General features: G+C 43.8%; 1 protein-coding gene across 1 annotated transcript in view; it reads right to left on the reverse strand.

Annotated features, from left to right (window-relative positions):
* Positions 1-20,995: 20,995 nt before the first annotated feature.
* Positions 20,996-26,370, reverse strand: part of THAP3 (THAP domain containing 3) — a 203,295-nt gene continuing 197,920 nt past the window's right edge. Inside the window, exon 5 of the mRNA XM_086922164.1 lies at positions 20,996-22,966. Within this exon, the coding sequence (XP_086778290.1) occupies positions 22,694-22,966 (273 nt within the window). The 3' untranslated portion in view covers positions 20,996-22,693. The remainder of the gene's footprint in view (positions 22,967-26,370) is intronic.

Consider the following 26,370-nt stretch of genomic DNA (forward strand, 5'->3'; position numbering starts at 1 on the left):
TGGGTCTGCCTAGTGCCTGCGACAGGAAACAGCGCAAAACGCAGCGTGGTCGCTCCGCAATTTCGCAGTGAAAATGTGCCCTTTTTTGGCAAAGAGCCTACCTTTCGTTTTTGAACCATAGCTCTGCCGGCCCCTAGGGAAACCTAGCAAACCTATACATTTTTGAAAACTAGACACCCAGGGGAATTCAGGATGGGGTGACTCGACTGCCTACCACCAGGTTCTGTTACCCAGAATCCCTTGCAAAGCTAAGAAATTGACAAATAAAAAAACGCATTTTCCTGACATTTCTGTGGTGGAAAATTCTGGAATCTGCTCGGAACAACAAATTTCCACCCACCCAGCGTTCCCCCAGGTCTCCCGAAAAAATTGGTACCTCACTTGCCTGGGTCTGCCTAGTGCCTGCGACAGGAAACAGCGCAAAACGCAACATGGTCGCACCTCAATTTCGCAGTGAAATTATGCCCTTTTTTGGCAAAGAGCCCACCTTTTGTTTTTGAACCCTAGCTCTGCCGGCACCTAGGGAAACCTAGCAAACCTATACATTTTTGAAAACTAGATACCCAGGGGAATTCAGGATGGGGTGACTCGACTGCCTCCCACCAGGTTCTGTTACCCGGAATCCTTTGCAAAGCTAAAAATTTGACACAAAAGAAGCATTTTCCTCACATTTCTGTGGTGGAAAGTTCTGGAATCTGCGTGGATCAACAAATTTCCATCCACCCAGCGTTTCCCCAGGTCTCTCAAAAAAAATGGTACCACACTTGCCTGGTTCTGTCTAGTGCCTGCGACAGGAAACAGCGCAAAACGCAACGTGGTCGCACCTCAATTTTGCGGTGAAAATGTGCCCTTTTTTGGCAAAGAGCCTACCTTTTGTTTTTGAACCCTAGCTCTGTCGGCACCTAGGGAAACCTAGCAAACCTATACATTTTTTAAAACTAGACACCCAGGGGAATTCAGTATGGGGTGACTCGACTGCCTCCCACCAGGTTCTGTTACCCAGAATCCCTTGCAAAGCTAAACAATTGACCAAAAAAAAGCATTTTCTTCACATTTCTGTGGTGGAAAGTTCTGGAATCTGCGTGAATCAACAAATTTCCTCCCACCCAGCGTTCCCCCGGGTCTCCTGATAAAAATGGTACCTCACTTGCGTGGGTAGGCATAGTGGCTGCAACAGGAAAAGGTCCGAATCGTATGGTGGAAAAATTAAAATAACCTATAGGAGAATTACCTTCTTTTTTGGGGGGGGCACCTGAGTTTTTGGCCCGGGGTTCGGCGGGCATCTTTGGAAACTACCAAACCCAAACAGTTCTGAAAACTAGACACCCAGGGGAATCCAGGGAGGTATGGCATGCGTGTGTCCCCCAATGTCTTCCTACCCAGATATCCTTGCAAACCTTAAAATTAGGTTAAAAAATCACTTTTTCAAACTGTTTTGCGTGGGATCTCGGTGCCGGCAAAAATGTCATACCACCCAGCGTTCCCCTTGTTCTCCCGAGTAAAATGATACCTCACTTGTTTGGGTGCCCCAAAGCAGACCAGGCCAAAAATGAATATTTAAAAAATGTAGTATTTAGGATTGACAAATTAAGCAACTCACCTTAGTCACAGGCCTTTGGCCCACCCACACAAGTGAGGTATCATTTTACTCGGGATATCAAGGGGAACGCTGGGTGGTAGGACATTTGTGCCAGCACGGAGATCCCACGCAAAAATCTATGGAAAAGTGGTAGTTTCTATTGAAAAATAAGGTAGTTTTGCTAAAAGTAATTTGTAAGTCTCCACCGTACGAATTAGGCCTTTTCCTGTTGCAGCCACTATGCCTACCCACGCAAGTGAGGTATCATTTTTATCAGGAGACCCGGGGAACGCTGGGTGGGAGGAAATTTGTGAGAGCCCCGTGATGCCACGCTTTCCCACACAAAAAAGTGTGAAAATTGTGACAGACATTTTCAAGTTTGCAAGAGATTGTGGATAAAAAAAAACAATAGAATTCACTAGAAAGACATGACCATATACTCCCATAGTTTAACAATAATAACTGAATTTAGTAAGTTATTTATAGCTACAATGTACACCTTAACAGAGTTACTCAAAAGTCAAACATTCAGGCTATCTATTCCTCAAAGACACACACATACAGGTTGGATTTGGCACGAGGGCGAGTGATGGTTCAGCACATAAAATTTTATTAACAAGATATTTCAACAAAATGAAATGCTCTGTCAATAAATAAATGCATAAAAACCGAACCAGTGACTCGCAACTCGTGAGCTGTAAAGCCACGACAAGGCACCAACCGTTTTATAGGCCATTCGCGCACCTTTCATACCTGATACAAACAAGACCATTGACACCATCCGGAAGGAAAAGCAACACATTACAACTTTCACAAAAAGGGACAAGGTACATCCTACTTCAGAAAGAGAAAAAAGACTAATATTACTGCACAGCCATCTAATCCACAAGCACACACACATACTGGTTGGATTTGGCACGAGGGTGAGTGATGATTCAGTACATACAATTATATTCGCAAGTAATTTCACAAAAATGAAATACATGCGTATAATTGAAAGTATGATAAACTAACCCACTGACTCACAGCTTGTGAGCTGTAAAGCCACGTCAAGGCACCAACCTCTTTACAGGCCATTCATACACCTTTCGTACGTGTGACACTTACAAAACATTCACACCGCCAGCCGCGGACCCATCACATTACAACACTCACACCAGCAGACAGCGCCATTTAAGGGCCCATCACTTTCACACGCCCACATTTCTGACACTACAACTACACAAAATGATGGACTGCGTGGAGTGTCACTCAACTAGCAGTGTGTGTAGTGACCAACAGAAAGTAACTACTCACACAACGCCAGCCGAGCGCTAGTCCACCCACACCACCATCCAAGCACCAGACCATGCACACCGCCAGCCAAACACCACTCCACCCACACCGCCAGCCAAGCACCACTCCGTGCACAGACAGCCAAGTACCACTCATCGCACACACCACCAGCCAAGCACCACTACACACACACCACCAGCCAAGCGCCACTCCACGCACACCGCCAGCCAAGCGCCACTCCACACACACCACCAGCCAAGCACCACTCCGTGCACAGACAGCCAAGTACCACTCCACGCACACCATCCAGCCAAGCGCCACTCCACACACACCGCCAGCCAAGCACCACTCCATGCACAGACAGCCAAGTACCACTCCACGCACACCATCCAGCCAAGCGCCACTCCACACACACCGCCAGCCAAGCACCACTCCGTGCACAGACAGACAAGTACCACTCCACGTACACCATCCAGCCAAGTGCCACTCCACACACACCGCCAGCCAAGCACCACTCCGTGCACAGACAGCCAAGTCTCAGTCCACGCACACCACCAGCCAAGCGCCACTCCACACACACCACCAGCCAAGCGCCACTCCACGCACACCACCAGCCAAGCACCAATCCAAACACAACACCAGGCCGGCGCAAGAGCACGCACACCGCCAACCAAACACCAGACCAGGCACACTGGCAGCCAAGCACCAGTCCACAGACACCGCCAGACAAGCACCAGTCCACAGACACTGCCAGCCAAGCGCCAAACCATGCACACAATCAGACAATGGACACTACACGCAAACCAACATCATACTTTAGTTTTTTTTAAATACAAATAAAAAACAGAAACAAATTGTAAATTGATACAAATCTACTAACACAACAACTAAATCTAAATACACTACACAAATGCCAACTTTGAAACTGAACAATAAGTTTTAAAGAATAGAGACCAGCCTGTTCACTTTACCACTCATGGATGCTCCCAAAAATTATTTTGTGTGTGGTACATTCTAAAACAAGCAGGCACACACAGCCCAGGGTTAGGAGGACAGTCGGGGCAGTACATACGAACCTCCTTCCACAAACCTCTTCGCCAACAGACTCTACATCTCCGACTGGGAAAGTCTTTTGAGGTTGTAGGAGGAATTTGATCAGGAAAGTGGTGATCTTTCAATCTGGCAACATCCTCCACCACTCCAACTCTAGGAACACTTGCCTGTTCCACTAAAACAAGGCTGCCTATTACAGACTCCTGAAACTTTTCAGAAGTCATCTTTGACTGAGGACAAGATTGCATGAACACAACAAAAGCATTAAAGGTTGCCAAGTGGAAAAGATGGATAGCCAACTTCTTGTACCAAATGTAAGACTTACGAAGAGCAGCATACGGTTCCAACCTCTGATCTACACTGTCAACACCACCCATGTGCCTATTATAGTCCATAATGCACACAGGTTTGCGCACTTCTGCAACCTCACCCCAAACAGTCACCGCTTCAGTGCTTTCATCATGTATGGAAGTCAACATGTAGACATCTCTCCTGTCTGAAAACTTCACAGCTAAAAGCTCCTCACAACGCAATGCACTGCACTGTCCCCGAGCAAGCTTTTGACAAACAAGTTCTTTTGGGAAACCTTTACGGTTAGAGCGGATTGTGCCACAAGCAACAGTGTCCACTTTGGCCAATTCCCTGAACAACCGCACACCAGTGTAGAAGTTATCTACATATAAATGATGGCCTTTGTTAGAAATTCCTCTACCAAGTTCCCACACAACTTTCTCAGTCACTCCAAAAGTGGACGGACAACCAGGGGGGTTAATCCTGGATTCCTTACCGGTGTACACCCTGAAATTAGAGACATATCCAGTCCGACTGTCACACAGCATATAAAGCTTAATTCCATAGCATGCCCTCTTACTAGGAATGTATTGCCTAAATACCAAGCGGCCCTTGAACAACACCAAAGACTCATCCACTGCAATTTCTTTCCCAGGATAAAAGATCTCAGGAAATCAATCAACAAAATGATCAAGGACAGGCCGAATCTTGAATAGACGGTCACAATCAGGGTGATCTCGTGGCAAAGCATCACCATTGTCAACAAAATGCATCATCCGAAGCAGAAGCAAATACCTATCACGACTCATGACTGCCGGAAATATAGCTGTTGCCATCAAGGGACTAGTAGACCAATATGAAGCCATTGATGGTTTCCTAAGCAAGCCCATCAAAAAAATTAAACCCAAAAACTTTTTCATCTCCTCCAAATTTGTGGGAGTCCACCGGGTAGCTCTAGCGTGGGGCTTTAGGCTGGCACTGTTCCCCCTCAAAAACTGTTCTGCATACAAATTAGTCTGCTCTACAATCTCTTCCAAAAACACATCATCCATAAACAACTTGAAAAAATCAATTGGCAAAAAGTTTTCAGTATTCACCTTACACCCTGGACACAATATTTTTGTGTTTAAGCCAATAAAAATAACACAGACATATATCCTTTTTAGATCACGTTGAGTATCCATTTGACAAGGAGGATCAGTACACAACTGTAGGTACAGGTTGTATCGTCCCTACTAATACTATATACACTTTTTTCACTTTTCAGTTTGGTGCATTGGTTGTTTGATACACTCATTACAGTAGCAACTATTAATAGCAGTGGCCCTGATGAAAGCCTTGGGACGGTTTGCCCAGTAGGCAGAAACATGTTGGCCCTAATTGCGACAGTCATTTGTTTCATACTGTCGTTTGCACTGTTCCTGTTTTTTAACTAGGGGATGTGCCTTGTTTCCATTAAAGAGTTCTTTGAGACATATCACCCTATTCTATTATTCACCACTTTTGTGTTAAGTTGCACCGTGTTTTCACCACTTTTTTTTCAACCATCATACACTGACCAGCAAGAGGTGGTTCATAGTACACTGTGGACCTGATCCAGTATCAACAACTGACTGTGTGGCATGGGGCAGATCAGCCATTTTTTTTGGCCGATCTGCACCCGGGGGGGCAGAAAAACCCACTAGACACCAGGGATTTGATTATAATTAAAAAGGAAGCGACCCCTTGGGGAAGGGTCGCTTCCTGTGGCCCATAATTTTTTTTAGACTTGTCTGCCCCCCCTGGGGGAAGATCCGCCATTTTTTGGGCCGCATCTGGACCCAGGGGGGCAGAAAAGCCCACTAGACACCAGGGATTTTATTAAATTTATAAAGGAAGCGACTCCTTGGGCAATAGTCGCTTCCAGGGGGCATTATAAATATTGTAGACTGTTCTGCCCCCCCCCCTGGGGGCATATCGGCTGTTTTTTTTACAGTTTCTGGACCCAGGGGGGATAGATAAGCCCACTAGACACCAGGTTTTTTTTTTCATAGGGAGCGACCCCTTGGCCAAGGGTTGTTTCCTTGGGCCCATTTGTTTTCAAAAGTATGTTCTGCCGTGTCTTTATTTGGCCTCTCTGCCCTCCGTAGGGTTGCTTCCAGGGGGCCCACGTTTATAATGATTTATATTCTGCCCCCCATGGGAACAGACACCCCATTTGTGACATACCCTGTGACATAGCCTGTTGTAATGTGTGTTGCTTTTGTTTTTCTAATGTGTATTGTTTTATTTTCTCTTTAGATTGTTGCAGTGTGCAGTTCCGTTACTGGTGGTTCTGTTGGTCTGCTGTTTGTGTAGTTGCATTTGTTTGGTAAGAGTCCTTTTTTTGTTCAATTGTAATGTAATTGTTTATTTTGCAAAGTGTGTAGTAATACGAGTATGTTTGGTTTCTGTTTTTTGTGATTGTAAAACATGTCTTGCATTTGTTTTTGATGTGTACTTCTGTAGATGAAAGGTTTTTTTTTCTTCTTTCTAGTGGGATATCGTTGCCTATTTGCTGTGTCTTTGCAGAGTAGGTGGTGGTGAGTGTAGTTGTCTATTGTAAGTGAATTGTATATTTTTTCTAAATATAGATATTTGTGATAAAGGCTTATATTTTATAACTTACTTTGCACAGTGTTGGGGTTGTTGAGTTGTTTGTGCAGACTCCTTTATTTGTAAGGATAATGGCTAGCCACCGGATTACCGCTCAGCAAGTTGTTGGAATGCTTTTTGATTCTTCCTCTGACCATGGTGCTGAGAGTGACTCTGATTCTGAGGCAGAGTTGGGAGGTGAAGATTCTGGTAGTGAGTTTTCTCTGCACATGGTATCGTCTGATGATGAAGATACCCTGAGTGCCGATGAAGCTATTTTTGGTGTGGATGAAGTGCCTGTGGTAGAGGAGGACATTGATGTGCCGATAGTGTGGCAAGAGGCATCTGGGGTGCAGCGTGGGGCTGCTAGACTTCACGTTGGTGTAGTGTGGCGAGAGGCAGCTGGGCGGCAGCCTGGGGCTGGTAGATTTCCAGTTGGTGTAGTGAGACAAGAGGCTGCTGGGTGGCAGCCTGAGGCTGCAAGTCTTGTCGATGAAAGTTCTGACCTCTGGGTTGCCCCAGGCATGGTGCAGCCGGCATTGTTCATTATATTTGTCCACAACTTAATTCAATGACAAAGCGGAAAACCCAGAAAACCCTGGCTTGCCACCCATTAGACTAGCGTAGAAAAACGCCTATCTTTCATCTCAACAGCATATGCTACATCTTAGACAAATCAAATTGTCTCACTTAGAGGTGGTGGACACTGCTGTAATGTGCCAACCTTCACTCTAAAAGTGGTTTGTACAATCCTAATCATACCTTACAATAGTCATTCATTCTGAACATAAAGCCGCTCACTATCTTCCCTTTTCGTCGGTGCCACCAAACTCTCCTGAGGCTTGGAGGAGGCACCGTAATGGAAGCGGTGTACATATAAATACACTTTCATCCAAGAAAGGGACTACTTTTCCCTCGTGTATGTTTGGCCAATACCGACTTGTTTATACAACTATGTGTGTTCATTATCGTCTTCGATTTTGTAATAACACCAGCAATGCCCCACCCTGCATATCATTCTTAGTTGGCTGGCCTTACTCTGCTAAAAAAAAACGCAGTGACAACCTCCAAGGCTGGAAACCTTCAGCGGAACTGCAAAATGACAACATACCGCGGGACTACGAGATGACGTCATCGCGGCCATGTTAGTAGTTATTGATCAACTGGCCTCGCTCAACCTGAGTCGCGCCATAACACCCTCCCTTGATAATAAAAACAGAAAACTTCTCAAGAACTACCACATGACAACATCGCGGCCATATTTGTAGTTTCGGAGGCGCACGCGCTCCAAAGAACACAAGTATTTCTTAATGTATTAAAAATATTCAGTAAGAGTCCCATTTAGTCTAATTACTCATAGTCTCCAGCTCAGACCACCCATGATAAAAATAAAAATGGAACTGGGACTCTAATTACAGAATGACCACAAATTGTGGTAATTCCGGTGGTTGGCAATCATGTTAAGTAGAAATTGTCTCCATGAGTGACAAGTGCTCAATAACCCCTTGGTGTAATAAACGCTGACCCACGTGGTGAATCCTGGGTAAGATGGTATCTACTGGGAAAACGTTATCACATGTGGCGATGTGTGACCACTAGCCCACTCGCATGTGATCTACTCAGGAAATATTCCAAATTGCCTGATGTACTCAATTTCGACAATGTGAAACATTTATGTGATCTCAAGGTCATACTAGATATAATAGGGGCGAGACATAAAAGAACTGGAAAGAGGCCAAAGAAGAAGTGAAATGGATGTCTTAGAGACATGCCTGTTAGACTCATATTGCTGAGACAAACCCCTTAGGATAAATCATCAAGGGATAAATAATCTAAGGATGTCAAAGTCCTCAGAATTAATCAGTTAGTCATGTACTGATAATAGTCAAAGTCCTCGGAATTGATCAGTTGTTCATGTACTGACTACAGTAATGTCGAAGGGGAACTACAGAGCATTCCATGGTATCTGATCATTGAGTCCAGCTGCATCAGAGGAAAGCTTATAAATCCATTTCTGCTCCCTCAAGAACAGATATCTGGAAACATTGTTCACATGAGACGGTATAAAAGGCTTCTCCAAAACCGTCCATTCAAAATCTGATTCCCCATGTTGTTTTTCAAGGAAATGTCTGGTTAACTGTGTCAAAGCTTTTTTGCAGGGAAACGAGCTCTTATGCTCAAGCATGCGCATTCTCACCTTGCGGGTAGTCATTCCTACATATTGACAAAGACACGGGCAGGTCAGCAAGTAAATCAAGTTATCACTATTACAGTTACTAAAGTGAGTTTGTGACCAAGCCCTATCTGTGCCTATATTTATCTCAGTAGAGCGTTTAGTTTGTGGGCAAACTGAACAATTGCCACACGGGTGGTGTCCAACTACCGGTGGCAAATCCCACAAGGTCCCCAAAATTCTCCTTGGTGTCTCTTTAGGGCGCGTGTGTACTAAACGATCCCTAATGCTATTAGATCTTTTAAATGCAAAAAGGGGTAAAGCAATCTTATCATTGCCATGATTCAGGATGCGCCAGTGCTTCTTTAGAACTTTTTGCAGACTATTACTTTTAGTGTTAAAGGTACTCACTAAAGTTAGTCTTTCAGTGGACATTTTGGGAACCGGCGGTTCAAGTAGCGCCTCTTGGTTGTTATTGTACGCTCGCTTAAGGGACCGCTTGATCAGTGGTCGCGGATAATGTCGCTCCTCTTGTTGTAAAGATAGGTTCTTGGCATGAGTCCTGAAGTCCTCCACCCTTGAACAATTCCTCCGGGCACGGAGGAACTGGCCGTATGGTAAATTATCCCGTAGGGATTTGGGGTGGTGACTCTCATACAAAAGTAACGAATTTCTCGCTGTGGGCTTCCTGTACAATTCACTATGTAAGCCTGTTGGTGTCACATAGATTGAAAGATCCAAAAAGGCTAACCTCTCACTGTGGGCCTCAAAAGTGAATCTGAGAAATTGGTTCCTGCTGTTTAGCCATAGGTGGAACTCACTCACAGATTCAATGTTCCCCCTCCACACCACTAACACATCATCGATATAGCGTTTCCACCATTTTATCGATGATCGAAATGGGTTGTTTAGTGCGAGTACGGGCTCTTGCTCGAATTGGTGCACGTACAAATGAGCTAGGCTCGGCGCAAAAACGCTGCCCATGCTCGTGCCAGAGGTCTGTAGATATATTTGCTCCTCAAAGCGAAAGCAGTTGTCTTTCATGGCCAGTGTGGCCAAAGCCATAATGAAGGATACCGGTGTGATGGTTTCACAGATATTCTCCCCCAGGATGGATGTAACGACTTCAAGAGTTTCATCCTCGGGGATAGAGGTGTATAGTGATTCCACGTCAAAAGAGACCAATTAGGTCTCTTTCAGGGTCGAAATCAATTTCAGGAAGTACCCTCAGCACATCCTTAGTGTCCTGAAGGTAGATCGGCATCTTCTGCACAATGGGCCTTAGAAAAAAGTCCACAAAAGTGGAGAGGGGTTCCAAAACTGACCCTAACCCAGAAATAATGGGTCTCCCTGGTGGAGGTCTCTGTGGCTTGTGTACCTTAGGGAGAAGGTAGAAATAGGGCATAACGGGAAACTCTGCTACCAAAAAAGACCCCTCATTAGGAGTGATCCACCCTTCAGCTAAGGCTTGTTCAAACAAATCTTTGATCCGTTTCTGTAAACCCTCTGTGGGATCCTCCTGTAGGGGCAAGTATGCATGCCTATTAGCCAATTGTCTAAAGCATTCTGATCGATAATCAGCAGTATTTAAAATAACGATAGAGCCGCCTTTATCAGCAGGCTTTATTGTTATTAGTTGGTCATTCGACAAGCTTTTCAAAGCCTTTTGCTCTAGTGCTGACAAGTTCTTAAAGGGCCTATCATGTGTCTGCCATAGTCTAGAAACTTCATCATCCACAGCTTTCTCAAAAGCTAAAACCTGTGGGGGAACTGTGTGAACGGGCGGTAGAAACTTGGATTTCAACTTCAGCTCTGTGTTCACTTCACGAACACCCCCTTGGTCAACAGGTTTATTCTTGAAGAAGTAGTGGAGTTTCAACTTCCTGTAAAATTGGCTCAATTCACATTGAAGCGTAAACGGATCACCGATATTAGTCATTACAAAGCCAAGCCCCTTGTTTAATACACATTCCTCGAGTGGGGTTAGAACCTTCGTGGAGAGATTCACTACGAGGGAAGGTTTGCCGATGTCCCTGCTTTCTGGACGTTTTTGGCTGTCTGGCTCCGCATCCCCATATGGGGGCCTGTTTGATCTTCCCACTGGACCCCTTGTTGTTGTGAAGTCCGGCGCCTTCCCCTGGTCCTGCGTGTACCAAACCCTAAAAAAGGCTGTGTGTTGAATGCATTAGGAAACCCTTGGAAGTGTCCGGGTGGTGGTAAATATCCATGTTGTTGTTGTGGTGGATATCCCCAGGGTGTGGGTGGCCACCATTGTTGGAAGTGACTTGGTGGTTGGTTCCCATATGAGAATCCTCTATTACTTCGCACTCGGCCCCTCTGTTGGAATGGTGGTGGATTGGTATTATCTGAGTCACTATCGTCTGAGCTGGAGCCTGAGTAATTTGACCCAAACCGTTTACCATTATTCCTAAACATCGGCGGGGTATAATTGTCACTTGTATAAGGATACACTCGCTCGTGCTTGAACTTAGACAAGTCCTTTTTGAACTTGTCAAGCTTGGTCTGTAGGATGATATCTTTAAATTCTGTCGTATTTTTATTGGACTCGTCCTGTTGTTTCTTGAATAACGTTGGTGTGATAGTCGCTCTAATTGAAGCTTCAAGAACCTGAATCTCTACTAGAATAGTATCGGCTATTCTCTTCGCTGTGCTGATAATGAGTATCAGCCTGTCTCTGGTGCACCTCCAAGCTATCAACGACCAATCTTTAAGAAAGGCTTTGTCCTGTAAAAACAGGCGTGGTGCGTTGGCAACAATCAGGCCTGGAGGTGCACAGCTGGCTCTCAAATATTCAGCCATAGCTATCCCATGTACTAAAGTGTACTAAAGCTATGGCTGAATATTTGAGAGCCAGCTGTGCACCTCCAGGCCTGATTGTTGCCAACGCACCACGCCTGTTTTTACAGGACAAAGCCTTTCTTAAAGATTGGTCGTTGATAGCTTGGAGGTGCACCAGAGACTGACTGATTCTCATTATCAGCACAGTGAAAAGAATAGCCAACACTATTCTAGTAGAGATTCAGGTTCTTGAAGCTTCAATTAGAGCGACTATCACACCAACGTTATTCAAGAAACAACAGGACGAGTCCAATAAAAAACCGACAGAATTTAAAGATATCATCCTAAGGACCAAGCTTGACAAGTTAAAAAAGGATTTGTCTAAGTTCAAGCACGAGCAAGTGCATCCTTATACAAGTAACAATTATACCCCGCCGATGTTTAGGAATAATGGTAAACGGTTTGGGTCAAATTACTCAGGCTCCAGCTCAGACGATAGTGACTCAGATAATACCAATCCACCACCATTCCAACAGAGGGGCCGAGGGCGAAGTAATAGAGGATTATCATATGGGAACCAACCACCAAGTCACTTCCAACAATGGTGGCCACCCGCACCCTAAGGATATCCACCACAACAACAACATGGATATTTACCACCACCCGGACACTTCCAAGAGTTTCCTAATGCATTCAACACACAGCCTTTTTTAGGGTTTGGTACACGCAGGACCAGGGGAAGGCGCCGGACTTCGCAACAAGAAGGGGTCCAGTGGGAAAATCAAACAGGGACCCGGAGCCAGACAGCCAAAAACCTCCAGAAAGCAGGGACATCGGCAAACCTTCCCTTGTAGTGAATCTCTCCACGAAGGTTCTAACCCCACTCGAGGAATGTGTATTAAACAAGGGGCTTGGCTTTGTAATGACTAATATCGGTGATCCGTTTATGCTTCAATGTGAATTGAGCCAATTTTACAGGAAGTTGAAACTCCACTACTTCTTCAAGAATAAACCTGTTGACCAAGAGGGTGTTCGTGAAGTGAACACGGGGCTGAAGTTGAAATCCAAGTTTCTACCGCCCGTTCACACAGTTCCCCCACAGGTTTTAGCTTTTGAGAAAGCTGTAGATGATGACGTTTCTAGACTATGGCAGACACATGATAGGCCCTTTAAGAACTTGTCAGCACTAGAACAAAAGGCTTTGAAAAGTTTGTTGGATGACCAACTAATAACAATAAAGCCTGCTGATAAAGGCGGCTCTATCGTTATTTTAAATACTGCTGATTATCGATCAGAATGCTTGAGACAATTGGCTAATAGGCATGCGTACTTGCCCCTACAGGATGATCCCACAGAGGGTTTACAGAAATGGATCAAAGATTTGGTTGAAGAAGCCTTAGCTGAAGGGTGGATCACTCCTAATGAGGGGTCTTTTTTGGTAGCAGAGTTTCCCGTTATGCCATATTTCTACCTTCTCCCTAAGGTACACAAGCCACAGAGACCTCCACCAGGGAGACCCATTATTTCTGGGTTAGGGTCAGTTTTGGAACCCCTCTCCACTTTTGTGGACTTTTTTCTAAGGCCCATTGTGCAGAAGATGCCGACCTACATTCAGGACACTAAGGATGTGCTAAGGGTACTTCCAGCAAAATTGATTTCGACCCTGAAAGAGACCTATTGGTCTCTTTCGACGTGGAATCACTATCTACCTCTATCCCTCAGGATGAAACTCTTGAAGTCGTTACATCCATCCTGGGGGAGAAAATCTGTGAAACCATCACACAGGTATCCTTCATTATGGCTTTGGCCACACTGGCCATGAAAGACAACTACTTTCGCTTTGAGGAGCAAATATATCTACAGACCTCTGGCACGAGCATGGGCAGCGTTTTTGCGCCAAGCCTAGCTCATTTGTACGTGCACCAATTCGAGCAAGAGCACGTACTCGCACCAACCAACCCATTTCGATCATCGATAAAATGGTGGAAACGCTATATCGATGATGGGTTAGTGGTGTGGAGGGGGAACATTGAATCTGTGAGTGAGTTCCACCTATGGCTAAACAGCAGGAACCAATTTCTCAGATTCACTTTTGAGGCCCACAGTGAGAGGTTAGCCTTTTTGGATCTTTCAATCTATGTGACACCAACAGGCTTACATAGTGAATTGTACAGGAAGCCCACGGCGAGAAATTTGTTACCTTTGTATGAGAGTCACCACCCCAAATCCCTACGGGATAACTTACCATACGGCCAGTTCCTCCGTGCCCGGAGGAATTGTTCAAGGGTGGAGGACTTCAGGACTCATGCCAAGAACCTATCTTTACAACTAGAGGAGCGATATTATCCGCGACCACTGATCAAGTGGCCCCTTAAGCGAGCGTACAATAACAACTGAGAGGCGCTCCTTGAACCGCCGGTTCCAAAAATGTCCACTGAAAGACTAACTTTAGTGAGTACCTTTAACACTAAAAGTAATAGTCTGCAGAAAATTATAAGGAAGCACAGGCGCATTCTGAATCATGGCAATGATAAGATTGCTTTACCCCTTTTTGCATTTAAAAGATCTAATAGCATTAGGGATCGTTTAGTACACACGCGCCCTAAAGAGACACCGAGGAGAATTTTGGGGACCTTGTGGGATTTGCCACCGGTAGTTGGACACCACCCGTGTGGCAATTGTTCAGTTTGCCCACAAACTAAACACTCTACTGAGATAAATATAGGCACAGATAGGCCTTGGTCACAAACTCACTTTACTAACTGTAATAGTGATAACTTGATTTACTTGCTGACCTGCCCGTGTCTTTGTCAATATGTAGGAATGACTACCCGCAAGGTGAGAATGCGCATGCTTGAGTATAAGAGCTCGTTTCGCTGCAAAAAAGCTGTGACACAGTTAACCAGACATTTCCTTGACAAACAACATGGGGAATCAGATTTTGAATGGACGGTTTTGGAGAAGCCTTTTATACCGTCTCATGTGAACAATGTTTCCAGATATCTGTTCTTGAGGGAGCAGAAATGGATTTATAAGCTTTCCTCTGATACAGCTGGACTCAATGATCAGATACAATGGAATGCTCTGTAGCTCCCCTTCGACATTACTGTAATCAGTACATGAACAACTGATCAATTCTGAGGACTTTGACTATTATCAGTACATGACTAACTGATTAATTCTGAGGACTTTGACATCCTGAGATTATTTATCCCTTGATGATTTATCCTATGGGGTTTGTCTCAGCAATATGAGTCTAACAGGCATGTCTCTAAGACATCCATGTCACTTCTTCTTTGGCCTCTTTCCAGTTCTTTTATGTCTCGCCCCTATTATATCTAGTATGACCTTGAGATCACATAAATGTTTCACAGTGTCGAAATTGAGTACATCAGGCAATTTGGAATATTTCCTGAGTAGATCACATGCGAGTGGGCTAGTGGTCACACATCGCCACATGTGATAACGTTTTCCCAGTGGATACCATCTTACCTAGGATTCACCACGTGGGTCAGCGTTTATTACACCAAGGGGTTATTGGGCACTTGTCACTCATGGAGACAATTTCTACTTAACATGATTGCCAACCACCGGAATTACCACAATTTGTGGTAATTGTGTAATTAGAGTCCCAGTTCCATTTTTATTTTTATCATGGGCGTCTGACCTGGAGACTATGAGTAATTCGACTAAATGGAAATCTTACTGAATATTTTGAATACATTAAGAAATACTTGTGTTCTTTGGAGCAAGCGCGCCTCCGAAACTACAAATATGGCCGCGATGTTGTCATGTGGTAGTTCTTGGGAAGTTTTCTGTTTTTATTATCAAGGGAGGGTGTTATGGCGCGACTCAGGTTGAGCGAGGCCAGTTGATCAATAACTACTAACATGGCCGCGATGACGTCATCTCGTAGTCCTGCGGTATGTTGTCATTTCGCAGTTCTGCTGAAGGTTTCCAGCCTTGGAGGTTGTCACGGCGTTTTTTTAAGCAGAGTAAGGCCAGCCAACTAAGAATGATATGCAGGGTGGGGCATTGCTGGTGTTATTACAAAATTGAAGACGATAATCAACACACATAGTTGTATAAACGAGTCAGTATTGGCCAAACATACACAAGGGTAAAGTAGTTCCTTTCTTGGATGAAAGTGTATTTATATGTACACCGCTTCCGTTACGGTGCCTCCCCCAAGCCTCAGGAGAGTTTGGTGGCACAGACGGATGGGTAAGATAGTGAGCGGCTTTATGTTCAGAATGAATGACTATTGTAAGGTATGATTAGGATTGTACAAACCACTTTTAGAGTGAAGGTTGGCACATTACAGCAGTGTCCACCACCTCTAAGTGAGACAATTTGATTGTTCTAAGATGTAGCATATGCTGTTGAGATGAAAGATAGGCGTTTTTCTACGCTAGTCTAATGGGTGGCAAGCCAGGGTTTTCTGGGTTTTCCGCTTTGTCATTGAATTAAGTTGTGGACAAATATAATGAACAATGCCGGCTGCACCATGCCTGGGGCAACCCAGAGGTCAGAACTTTCATCGACAAGACTTGCAGCCTCAGGCTGCCACCCAGCTGCCTCTTGTCTCACTACACCAACTGGAAATCTACCAGCCCCAGGCTGCCGCCCAGCTGCCTCTCGCCACACTACACCAACGTGAAGTCTAGCAGCCCCACGCTGCACCCCAGATGCCTCTTGCCGCACTATCGGCACATCAATGTCCTCCTCTACCACAGGCACTTCATCCACACCAAAAATAGCTTCATCGGCACTCAGGGTATAATGAACTCAACAGGGATTAGAGATAGGCACCGTTAGATTCTACATACAGAGTGGAGTTTTGATGCCTTCCCCTGTTTGTATATATTTGTTCCACAGTGCGGGGCCTCGTATATCTGAGCACGGTCCAGGTGAGGTGAGGTCCAGTCCCATGTCATCCCGGGTGAGCAAATATTATTTAATAATTTTGTAATACATAAAAGACAAGATGTGAGTACGTGTGTTTGATGAATCAAAACAATATTTTTGTGTTTAAGCCAATAAGAATAACACGGACATATATCCTTTTTAGATCACGTTGAGTATCCATTTGACAAGGAGGATCAGTACACAACTGTAGGTACAGGTTGTATCGTCCCTACTAATACTATATACACTTTTTTCACTTTTCAGTTTGGTGCATTGGTTGTTTGATACACTCATTACAGTAGCAACTATTAAGAGCAGTGGCCCTGATGAAAGCCTTGGGACGGTTTGCCCAGTAGGCAGAAACATGTTGGCCCTAATTGCGACAGTCATTTGTTTCATACTGTTGTTTGCACTGTTCCTGTTTTTTAACTAGGGGATGTGCCTTGTTTCCATTAAAGAGTTCTTTGAGACATATCACCCTATTTTATTATTCACCACTTTTGTGTTAAGTTGCACTGTGTTTTCACCACTTTTTTTTCAACCATCATAAACTGACCATCAAGAGGTGGTTCATAGCGCACTGTGGACCTGATCCAGTATCAACAACTGACTGTGTGGCATGGGGTCTAGATGATCTAAGGACCTGCCAGGTCACAGTGTGGACGGCCAAATGATAGGACTGGTCACTTGGTTTGTTTGATGGTTATCCACTAACAAGTTTTCTGGATTTTGTTGACCAGTTTCTGAGGTTATTTTTTGCTTCCTCTACAAGTGTCTCTTGCTTTGTATTCCTTTAGAATCTGTCTGGTGACTATAGCACCCACTGTTTTAGTGTAACACACTTGCCAGTCCAGCCAACATGAAGTTACGGCCTTGCAGGCTGACTGGGCTCAAAGCGATAAGGTGCAGTTTCAGCCTCCTGGGCCAATCAAGTTTACAGTGTAGAGGTGCAGTTGTGGCCTCCCAGGCTGACAGGGCAAGGTGCAGTTAAGGCCTCCCAGGCTGATTAGCCTCAGAGGGGCAAAGTGCTGTCTTGACCTGGCTGCGTGCAAGTTCACGGCCCACAGTGGCTGGTGGCCACGCTTGATTTGGTGTAGTCTTTGGGTAAGTTCTCAGGTGGAAAGATCTGTGTGGCCCTCACAAGACATGTCACTCTTTGCTTCACTGTCTGATTCCGTCTGCTCTCTCTGGGTGCTCCCTACACAGAAGCACACAGTGCTTCTCTTTCTACAGTGTCTGGATACTCCTTCACTCTCTCAGAAGCAGGCTCCAAGCACTAGGCAGATCTTTAACTCCCTTGGGGCCACCACTGAAGCATGAGTTCTCTGCACCTGGCGGTCATCAGCCTTTCTGAAGCAGTAATTAGCGACAGACAAAAGGGTAGACCTGGCAAAGAAACGTCCTCACCTTGACTAGAAATAGCAGTCCCACCCACCATACACCAAGCGACAGTGCTCAGGAAGCACTAATTACCAACCCTTTGATAACAAAGTCGTAACGGAATTTCTAAAGGTAGCATTGTATCCATCCGCCTCAATTCAGTGTCTGGATCCCCACCCTCCACCCACAGAAATGCAGGCAAAACACTTTCACTGTCTGAGGAAGCTATCCTCATCCTCCATCTTGTGCTGAACCAGGGGCATCCAAAATGGATTCCAATTTTCTGAGTAAGCAGAAATGTGTCTAATTTCATAATACTTGGTGCCTGGAAATTGTGGCTAGAATCTGAGCCCAGTAATGTCAGACTCAATTCTGTGGAACCATAGCACTCTACCTGGATCCTATCTTTGTAATTAACCTTACAGTGTAAGGTTAGCAGGAAGTGGTTTCCGGCAAGGATCAGTGGTAGTGGGGGGCTAAGGCGGTCTTAAAAAAATAAAAATAATAAAAAACATACCTTATGGCTGTGTCTGTCCTCTGTCTCTCCTCGTGTCAAAATCAGGCTGGAACAGGAAGCACCCAGGCTCCCCCGAGCTAATCACAACACAATGCAGCGTTGTGATTGGTCTGAGCGTCATGGTATGGGAGCCTGGGAATTTTCTCCACCCAGGATATAATGCAGCCTGGGTGGGCCATGCAAAAAGCGCATAACTGTTTGGCCGGCCTGAGACACGGCCAAACATTCATGTGAACTCAGTGTGTGAGCACCACGCCTCCCCATGTGCCACCAGCCTCGCCCCGCCAAGCTGCAGCAGGAGGAGCAAATAAAATGACAACATCAGGTTATTATCATTTTATTTGTTCTGTAAAGCAGTGGGGTGACGTTCCTCCCCCATAGCAGAGGAGCCGCCACTGTCAGCAGGTACTCCTAAACATGTCACTTAAGCAGACCATTTAGGGGTTTCATTTGTGATTTGTTTCCAACAAAGTAGCCGCACAGAAATTAAGTAAATACTGAACAGCTGATTGGAATGAAGGCAATGGGCCTTGAGGCTTTCACAATTTATTCAACTACCTCATTATAAAAACAAGGCAAGTAAAATAATACTATGACCTCTCAGCATTGCAGCACATTCAGAGGTCAATTTACAGTGGAGCGCACTAGTCGCAAGGCTGAGGAACGGAAAGGAGGAAATCGTTTGGAGGAGGTGCAAGAGCTTTACTATGTGGAACATAATAACACTTTAAAAGAAACACATTTTACCTATGAACTGTGAGTTCTACTCAGAGATGATAGGTTAACAATGTGAATACATGCAAAGTCTTTTCAGAAAACTCAACTCAATAACATAGGGCCATCCCTAGTGTCGTCAAATTCGCCTTAAGAATTTTGACAAGCCTAGTCTCGCTATTTCAGGGTGAATACTAGGTATGGCACTAAACAGGGGACTATGGCTCAACCTCATGATGCCATAGTCAAAGTTCTGCACATCCGCTAGACACATGGTGGACTTTGGTGCTTTAACTTCAACGGTGTATTGGGCTGCATTCAGGCGAGCCATTCTTCATGCTCACCAAGGAATATGCATTCCACAGGAACTTTGAAAACAATAGCTTCTGTGCTGTTCAACCTTCTGGCGTCTGTCACCCTTTCATTGCCGCTGGGAAGTGATCCTGAGGAAAAGCAATAGGCATTGGTAATGCTCTTCCTGAAAAGCTGTTACTGGATCCCTCCGCCTTTATTAATTATCAAATAATGTATTTATTCCCTTTAGGCAAGGATATTTGAAGAAGCGGTTGTGAAATAAAATACAACTGTTTGCAGAGGCCAGCCTGATGGTGGTCCTGCTCTAGATTGGTCTTCAGCTGCCCAACAGCGAAGATTTAGATGCACTCCCAACTTTTGGTGAAGATTTAGATGCACTCCCAACTTTCGGTGACCTGAGATTAGAGAGTGAAGGAACTGGTGTCAGAGTGCTTGTTTTGTTAGATCTTTCTGTGGCCTTCAACACCATGGGTCATACCAGGGAAGTGTGTTGTGTTCAAATGGGTTATATTCTTCCCTACTGGTTACTCACTGGTAGTTTCCCTGCCTCAATTTAACTGCGATCTCAACAAGTCCGCTGGGGTGTCCTACGGTCATCTATTCCCTCTGCCTTCCTGTTTAATACTTACATAAGGACTCTGGTCTCCCTTTTACATGAAAGGGAGATATCAGATTATACATGTTATGCTGATTACAAGTGACTAATCTTTAAATTCTACAGTAAGAAATGTGTTACTGCGGAAGGATCTGTGCTAAGAACAGTCATTTTTAATAGCCCTCTCGTAGAGGATATTGACTAACTTTTTTAAATTAAACTTGAGAAAGACCAAGCTTCTGTTACCACATAAAGGTCCCCGTACTAGAACAGGGAGCTCTGGCAAGCACTTTTACCCTTGTCCAACTCAACACAAAAGGGTAGGACATTTTTGCCTGCGATGAGGGAAGAGTATCAAAAAAACAGGACCTGGGTGTATGCTCCACATGTTTTAACTGCCTTTCGCCTTTTTTGTTTTTAACCATCACATAGTCCTATGCAGAAGTCTCTAAATTTGAGGAAAAGGCCACATCAGGAACTATGAACTGTAAGGCTTTTTATTAGCAAGGGATAGGCAGGATGATATCTTGAAGATGATAACTGGCCTTAATATTGTTATTTAGTAAATTTTCTTTAAGCCAGCTTCAAGCGTGGTATAATTTGTGAGCGTCAACATTCAATACATCATAACACTCCTCTTCGGTCCATCGAAAGTAGATTTCTCTAGCGATTGTGAACAAAATCCTTGACTCGATTAAGGGCAACAAGACAAGCATTATTGCACCTTTGAATAATGCTTCGATGATGATACGCAATGAAGCTGGTTAACATAGGCTTTGCAGGTAACATGATCAAATGATGGTGTTTTATTGGATTGTCAAGATCATTATAACTGTTCAACTATATTATGCTGTTATTGTATTCCGTGTGTTGAGAGCAAGAAAACATGAATAAACTTTCATTTTTTTGCAGGACATACACACCAATTAGTTTATAAATAAATAATTCTGGTAACCAACCTGTGGAGGATTGTGCCCGGCATTTATTGTTTGTCAGGAGCTTCAATGAGTCGTGTATATATACATATATATAATTCCACGTTTGCACACTTGAATCTGACTATATATATAACCTTTGTGATGCTGACAGATATCCAATTTGAAGATATACAAGTGAGTCCTGAACATAGAGAAAATTGGATTCATGGCCATCTCAAGTATTGTTCTACACAAGTTGCTGCACAGCAAATCAATGAATAGTTTGGGGAAAGAAAAAGGGAATTAACCATGGTAAGACAAAGTGTAGCTGCCAATCGTGAGTTCTACCCCGAGACTGCTAAAGTTGCAAACCGAGTCTACATTGTGCCTTTAAGTTGTGCATATTTTCAGCAAAGACCATGTGATAAGAATATAATATTAAAACGGTACCAGAATTTTCACTGGTATGTCGTTATACATAGGGTATTTTCCTTAAAATTCACCCCTTCAGTAACCTTCCAACTAAAAGTGAACCAGAAGGCATTTTGATGCACCATGCACTTTCACATGTATCGTTGCTTTTGAACTTTTGTGGACTAACACGTCACTGACGGAGTAACATACACAAAGATGCCACAAAACAAATGACAAGTTCCCCAGCGTGTTAATATTTACATATTCTGTTGGGTCACTAATACTACTGTAACTATGTTATATTAAGGTGCTGCAACTTTCAGAAAGCCATGCCCAAATCTAAGGCAAAATGAAAGTATAATGGGGACTCTCAAATTAAAAGATTATTACTATACTGAACTAAACGTGAAGAAAAAGAAAAATACTCAGAATTTTGATTAAACTTTTCCAGACACGATCAACTTATCTCACCCACGATCACAGAGCCTGAGACATCTACTCTTCTCCTGACTCACCAAGTCATGATGGTAACTTCCACGCCACTTAGCCTCATCCCTTGGTCTTGGAAGCCCTGCCAGCAGCCCAGGCCAACCACCACCCTACCCTAGGAAGTCCCTCGCAATCGATTTTGCTCATGATCATATTTTTGCATTTAACACTTCAAAAGCAGATGCAAAAAGAAAATATTACGCGGAGCAAATTTAACACCAATCATCCTTCCTAGAAGATACGGCTACAAAACTATCCACAACCCCAATTCAATTTTAGATCTCAACACAACAGCAACATGACCTCATTAAGAGGCAGAGATATTCACACGGAGAGATCATAAGAGTACTTCCCAATGCTTTGAGGCACATCTGGATTGGTTATCAGAAACGCTGGCACCATGTTGCAGTGGTGCTTGGAAACATTGTCTCATCCTTCCTTTTTATATAAAGATACAAAGTCTATTTTAATATCCGAAGCAGGCTATGACGACCGGTGCATCATACAATAGATCTGCAGGAAGGTCAATGTTTCAGCTCTTCATATTCTAGATAGCAGGAGATCCTCACCATCGATAGTGGTCTCCCAAACTAGAATTCATTCTTTGTAACAAAAAGCAGCCCCCTCAGTTGTGACAATACCATTTGGTTCTTCCTTGAATTCAGTCGACCATTACTTGGTTTACTTGACCAGTAGACACTTTTTCCTTCAGTGTCAGCAGTTCGCTTTCAAGTAATCGGATGTTTTCATTCAATCGTCTTAATTTTAAATTCTTGGCTTTCATCCGCTTCCTGAGTTTCTCATTGTCTTCCAAGGCAAAATAAAGTTTCTTCTTTAGAACAGCAGAGTCCCCAATGGCATAGCTGTGATCGAGGACTTGAATGGGGTGTGGGTCGCTCTTCTTGGAATAAAAGTTTGCTTCCGCTTCTACAACCTAAAGGAAGGAAAGGTGACACTGATTAACCTTCAGGTATTATTTGTGTCGAACTTTTAATTTTGCTCTAGGAATTTTAAACTGTCTATCTGTGTTCCAGACAATGGCACATGTCTGTTCATCATGGTATGTAAACCTATGTACTGAACTGCATTTATTAAAGTGGACAACACAGTGATATGCAGAGTATTTTAGGGGTAAAGTAGGGGGTTGGATTTTTTCAAATTTTATTTTGGTGTACCCACATTTGTAGGGCAAATAGAAAGGGGTGGCTCTTTAAAGAAGGAGGATGCTACTCCCAGCACAGAGATCATCAACACATCAATTAGGACAATTTATGCAACAAATTCAATCACTGGAATACAGATGATCACTCCTGCCCCGCATCACAAACCCCACAAAAACACCAGAGTACTGTTTTCCAATGCGCACTGTACAAAGAAACCCAACAGTGCTGGGTTGTAGCTTACAATCTACACTTAATCATGAATGTAAACCCCTGACAGGAGTTTTCTAGTCCAAGGAATGTGTGTCAAAGAAAAATGGTATGCGTTTTGAACACTGGAGGTAGAATAGCATCATCTTTCTATACCCTCGTGATATTTATCAATACATGTAGTTTTAGTTCTAAGCCCACTTTTATAGTTTTCTTTGTCAACGTTAAAACTAAATGATTCACTGTGTCATGTGTGGCACAGCGTTCTTGATAATTTATAGGATAGACACAAACCAGGCCAACATGAGTTCACTAATTCTTTATAGTGTAGGTATGAAGAACATAGGGCCTTATAAAGCTAACTGTTTGAATGTATGCCCAATTGTCAGATTTTATTTAAAATCCCATTTTGACAGTAGTCGTGTTAACAATACAGACAGCGGAGAACCTTCTGTTCTCTGAAAGGTCCAAGCATGTGACCTGGATGAAGGCAAAGGGTTACATTTGCTTGTCTTACATCTGCTACTGGAGAACAAGCATTGTCCCTGTAGTAGCAACATATGAGTTGGACAGGAGTGCCACCTCCCCTCTCCAGAGAGAATGATTGGAGACTAGGTATAAAAGATTACCAGAATTGGGGAGGGGTGGCACACACATAAACAAAGGAAGAGTGTCCGTCAGTGTGGCGTTAATAAAGTAGAAATAGCACGTAAAAATATGAGGCCAGCTGTGGTTGGTCAAAAGACTGGACCAACTTTCAAGAAAAAATACATGATTTTTTCAGGAAACCCTCACTCACCCTAGTGGTGACATGCTTCATCATCGGGTCCACTAGGGAGATCGAGTACCTCCCCAGTGTGCTACGACGCCAGGAGACTGCGGAGCAGGTTTGTGAGAGTGAAGAGTGAAAAAAGTTAAGTGTGGTTAAAAATGTCAGAGGTTGTACCAAAAAATCATTTATTAGCTGGTCAACTTGACATATTAAAATTAAAGACTATGTGCAGGGAAACTAGCCAAAAGAAATAATGGTGTTTCCCTGTTAGGGGAAGGTCAACATGTTTCTGCCCTTTAAGTGTATGAATTTACAGGGCTTTCATCAGGACCAGTATGCGAGTGTTGCCTTAACAGGTATAGGCGTGCTAAGGCCCACCCTGCCGTAGGCGGTGAAAGTTAAAAAGTAGCACTATGTGTAAAAATTGGTGCGTTAAAAATACAAACCAAAAGGCTAGGGGATTATTCTCTATTGCGAGGAGCCCAGAAGTTTGTACTCAATGTGAACCACGCCCCATAGATTCAGGGGGGGGTGGGGGTGGGAGCGACAATGGCACACCGCCCGCAACGCTCAGCACCCACTCGGCACCTAGCTATCCCCCGCTGGATCTCGTGGCACACATCTGGACTGGGTGCTGAGGTGGCACTCAGAGGCTGGGGTCAAATTGCAGACTGAACAGCTTTGTAAGGTAGGGAATTGGAACATGCCTCCAGGAGTGATGAATGAAGTCACATAACTGTAATCACTCTCCATAACAATCTGGTGGTAGGCACTGTCTTAGATCTAACTTGGAAAACACTGCAACCTAAGTAAGGAAGAAATAATGCTGTGCAAATTGAGGAGAGGTGATGATCCACACAAATAACCACATTAAGACTGTGCAACCGTAGATGCAGGTCCCCATTACCCATGAGCAAAATTACTATGAGAGCCACCCACGGAAGACTCTTTTGGCTCTATAACATCTTTTGCACACACGTTTTTTAAATTCTCTTTCAGAATAAAACTGTAGCACAATTGCACATTCCTCACTGTGTCTGACAGGCATGGCTACATTAATAACTCTAATATGGTGTTCAAATTTAGAGTACCAGCCTAGGCTCTCAGAAAAGACAGAGGTAAATTTGTCCTGTTTAGCCTTAAGATAATTCTCACTCCCATGCACATTTCATTGGGCCCTCCTGTAACATTAACTGTGGGATCTGCCTCAGATGTAATCTTATTCCATTCTATTATTGATGGGGCCAACCCAATATGTATGTCTTTTGCTTTCTCGCCCTAAGTGTGCCGGGTATGCCCAGACAAGATTCTCAGCACACTGTGTCACTGGAGTCAAGCTAACTTCGCTGATGAGGGGAGAGACCCTGAAATCAGTCCCAGGATGCTTGTTTCTGGTCCAGGGAGGACCTGGCTTGGCAGTTCGGGCTGGACTGTTCCATGGGGAGCAGGGTCAATACTGATTTGCACATAGCTGGGTCTAAACTGGGATGGCATGGTGAGCAAAAGAACAATGCATTCAGCCCAGATCTCTTTAATGGGGGTGAATTTTTGATTTGCTCTGCATTCCGTCCATAATTTGTGTATCTTTTCCTAGTTCCACAGTATCTTTCAAGGTTAGGTCACGCATTTCCCACAGCGTTCTTGTACCTTCTTGTATTTAGTTCTTATTAGTACCTGATGTCTTAAGACTTCATCGTAAAAAATGTTCTCAAATTCACAGTTTGCAGCCAGTGATCTCAGGCTGCAACCTATTCTTTGATGCAATCACGTATCCCTTGAGTGAAACTTACCACGTTTTCATTGCCGTATTAATTCTGTGTCTGTATCTTCTCTCAAGTTGCTTGACAAAATACTTAAATGAGTTTAAGTTTGCAACATTTGTTAATACTGAAAGCAATTTAAATTGTAGACCTTCACCTCCTAAGCAGTTCTTAAATAAAGAGAATGTTTCTTGATAAATGCATTCTTCAAATACGCTAAATACATACTGTGCCATACATCCCATGCTAGAACTGTTTGTCCTGTTACTGGTAAGAAAAATGGAGGGATCAAAATGCTAAACATTGTGAAACACTTACATGATAAATTAACAAACAAAATGCAGAAACAGTCATATAGAAGTCTTGATAAGAGATAATGCCAAGATGACTGTAGTATGTGTATTGCAAAAATCAACACTTTTTATATTTGAAAGCA

Source organism: Lissotriton vulgaris, chromosome 5 (genome assembly GCF_964263255.1).
Source record: "Lissotriton vulgaris chromosome 5, aLisVul1.2, whole genome shotgun sequence".
In the NCBI taxonomy this organism is placed as follows: domain Eukaryota; kingdom Metazoa; phylum Chordata; class Amphibia; order Caudata; family Salamandridae; genus Lissotriton; species Lissotriton vulgaris.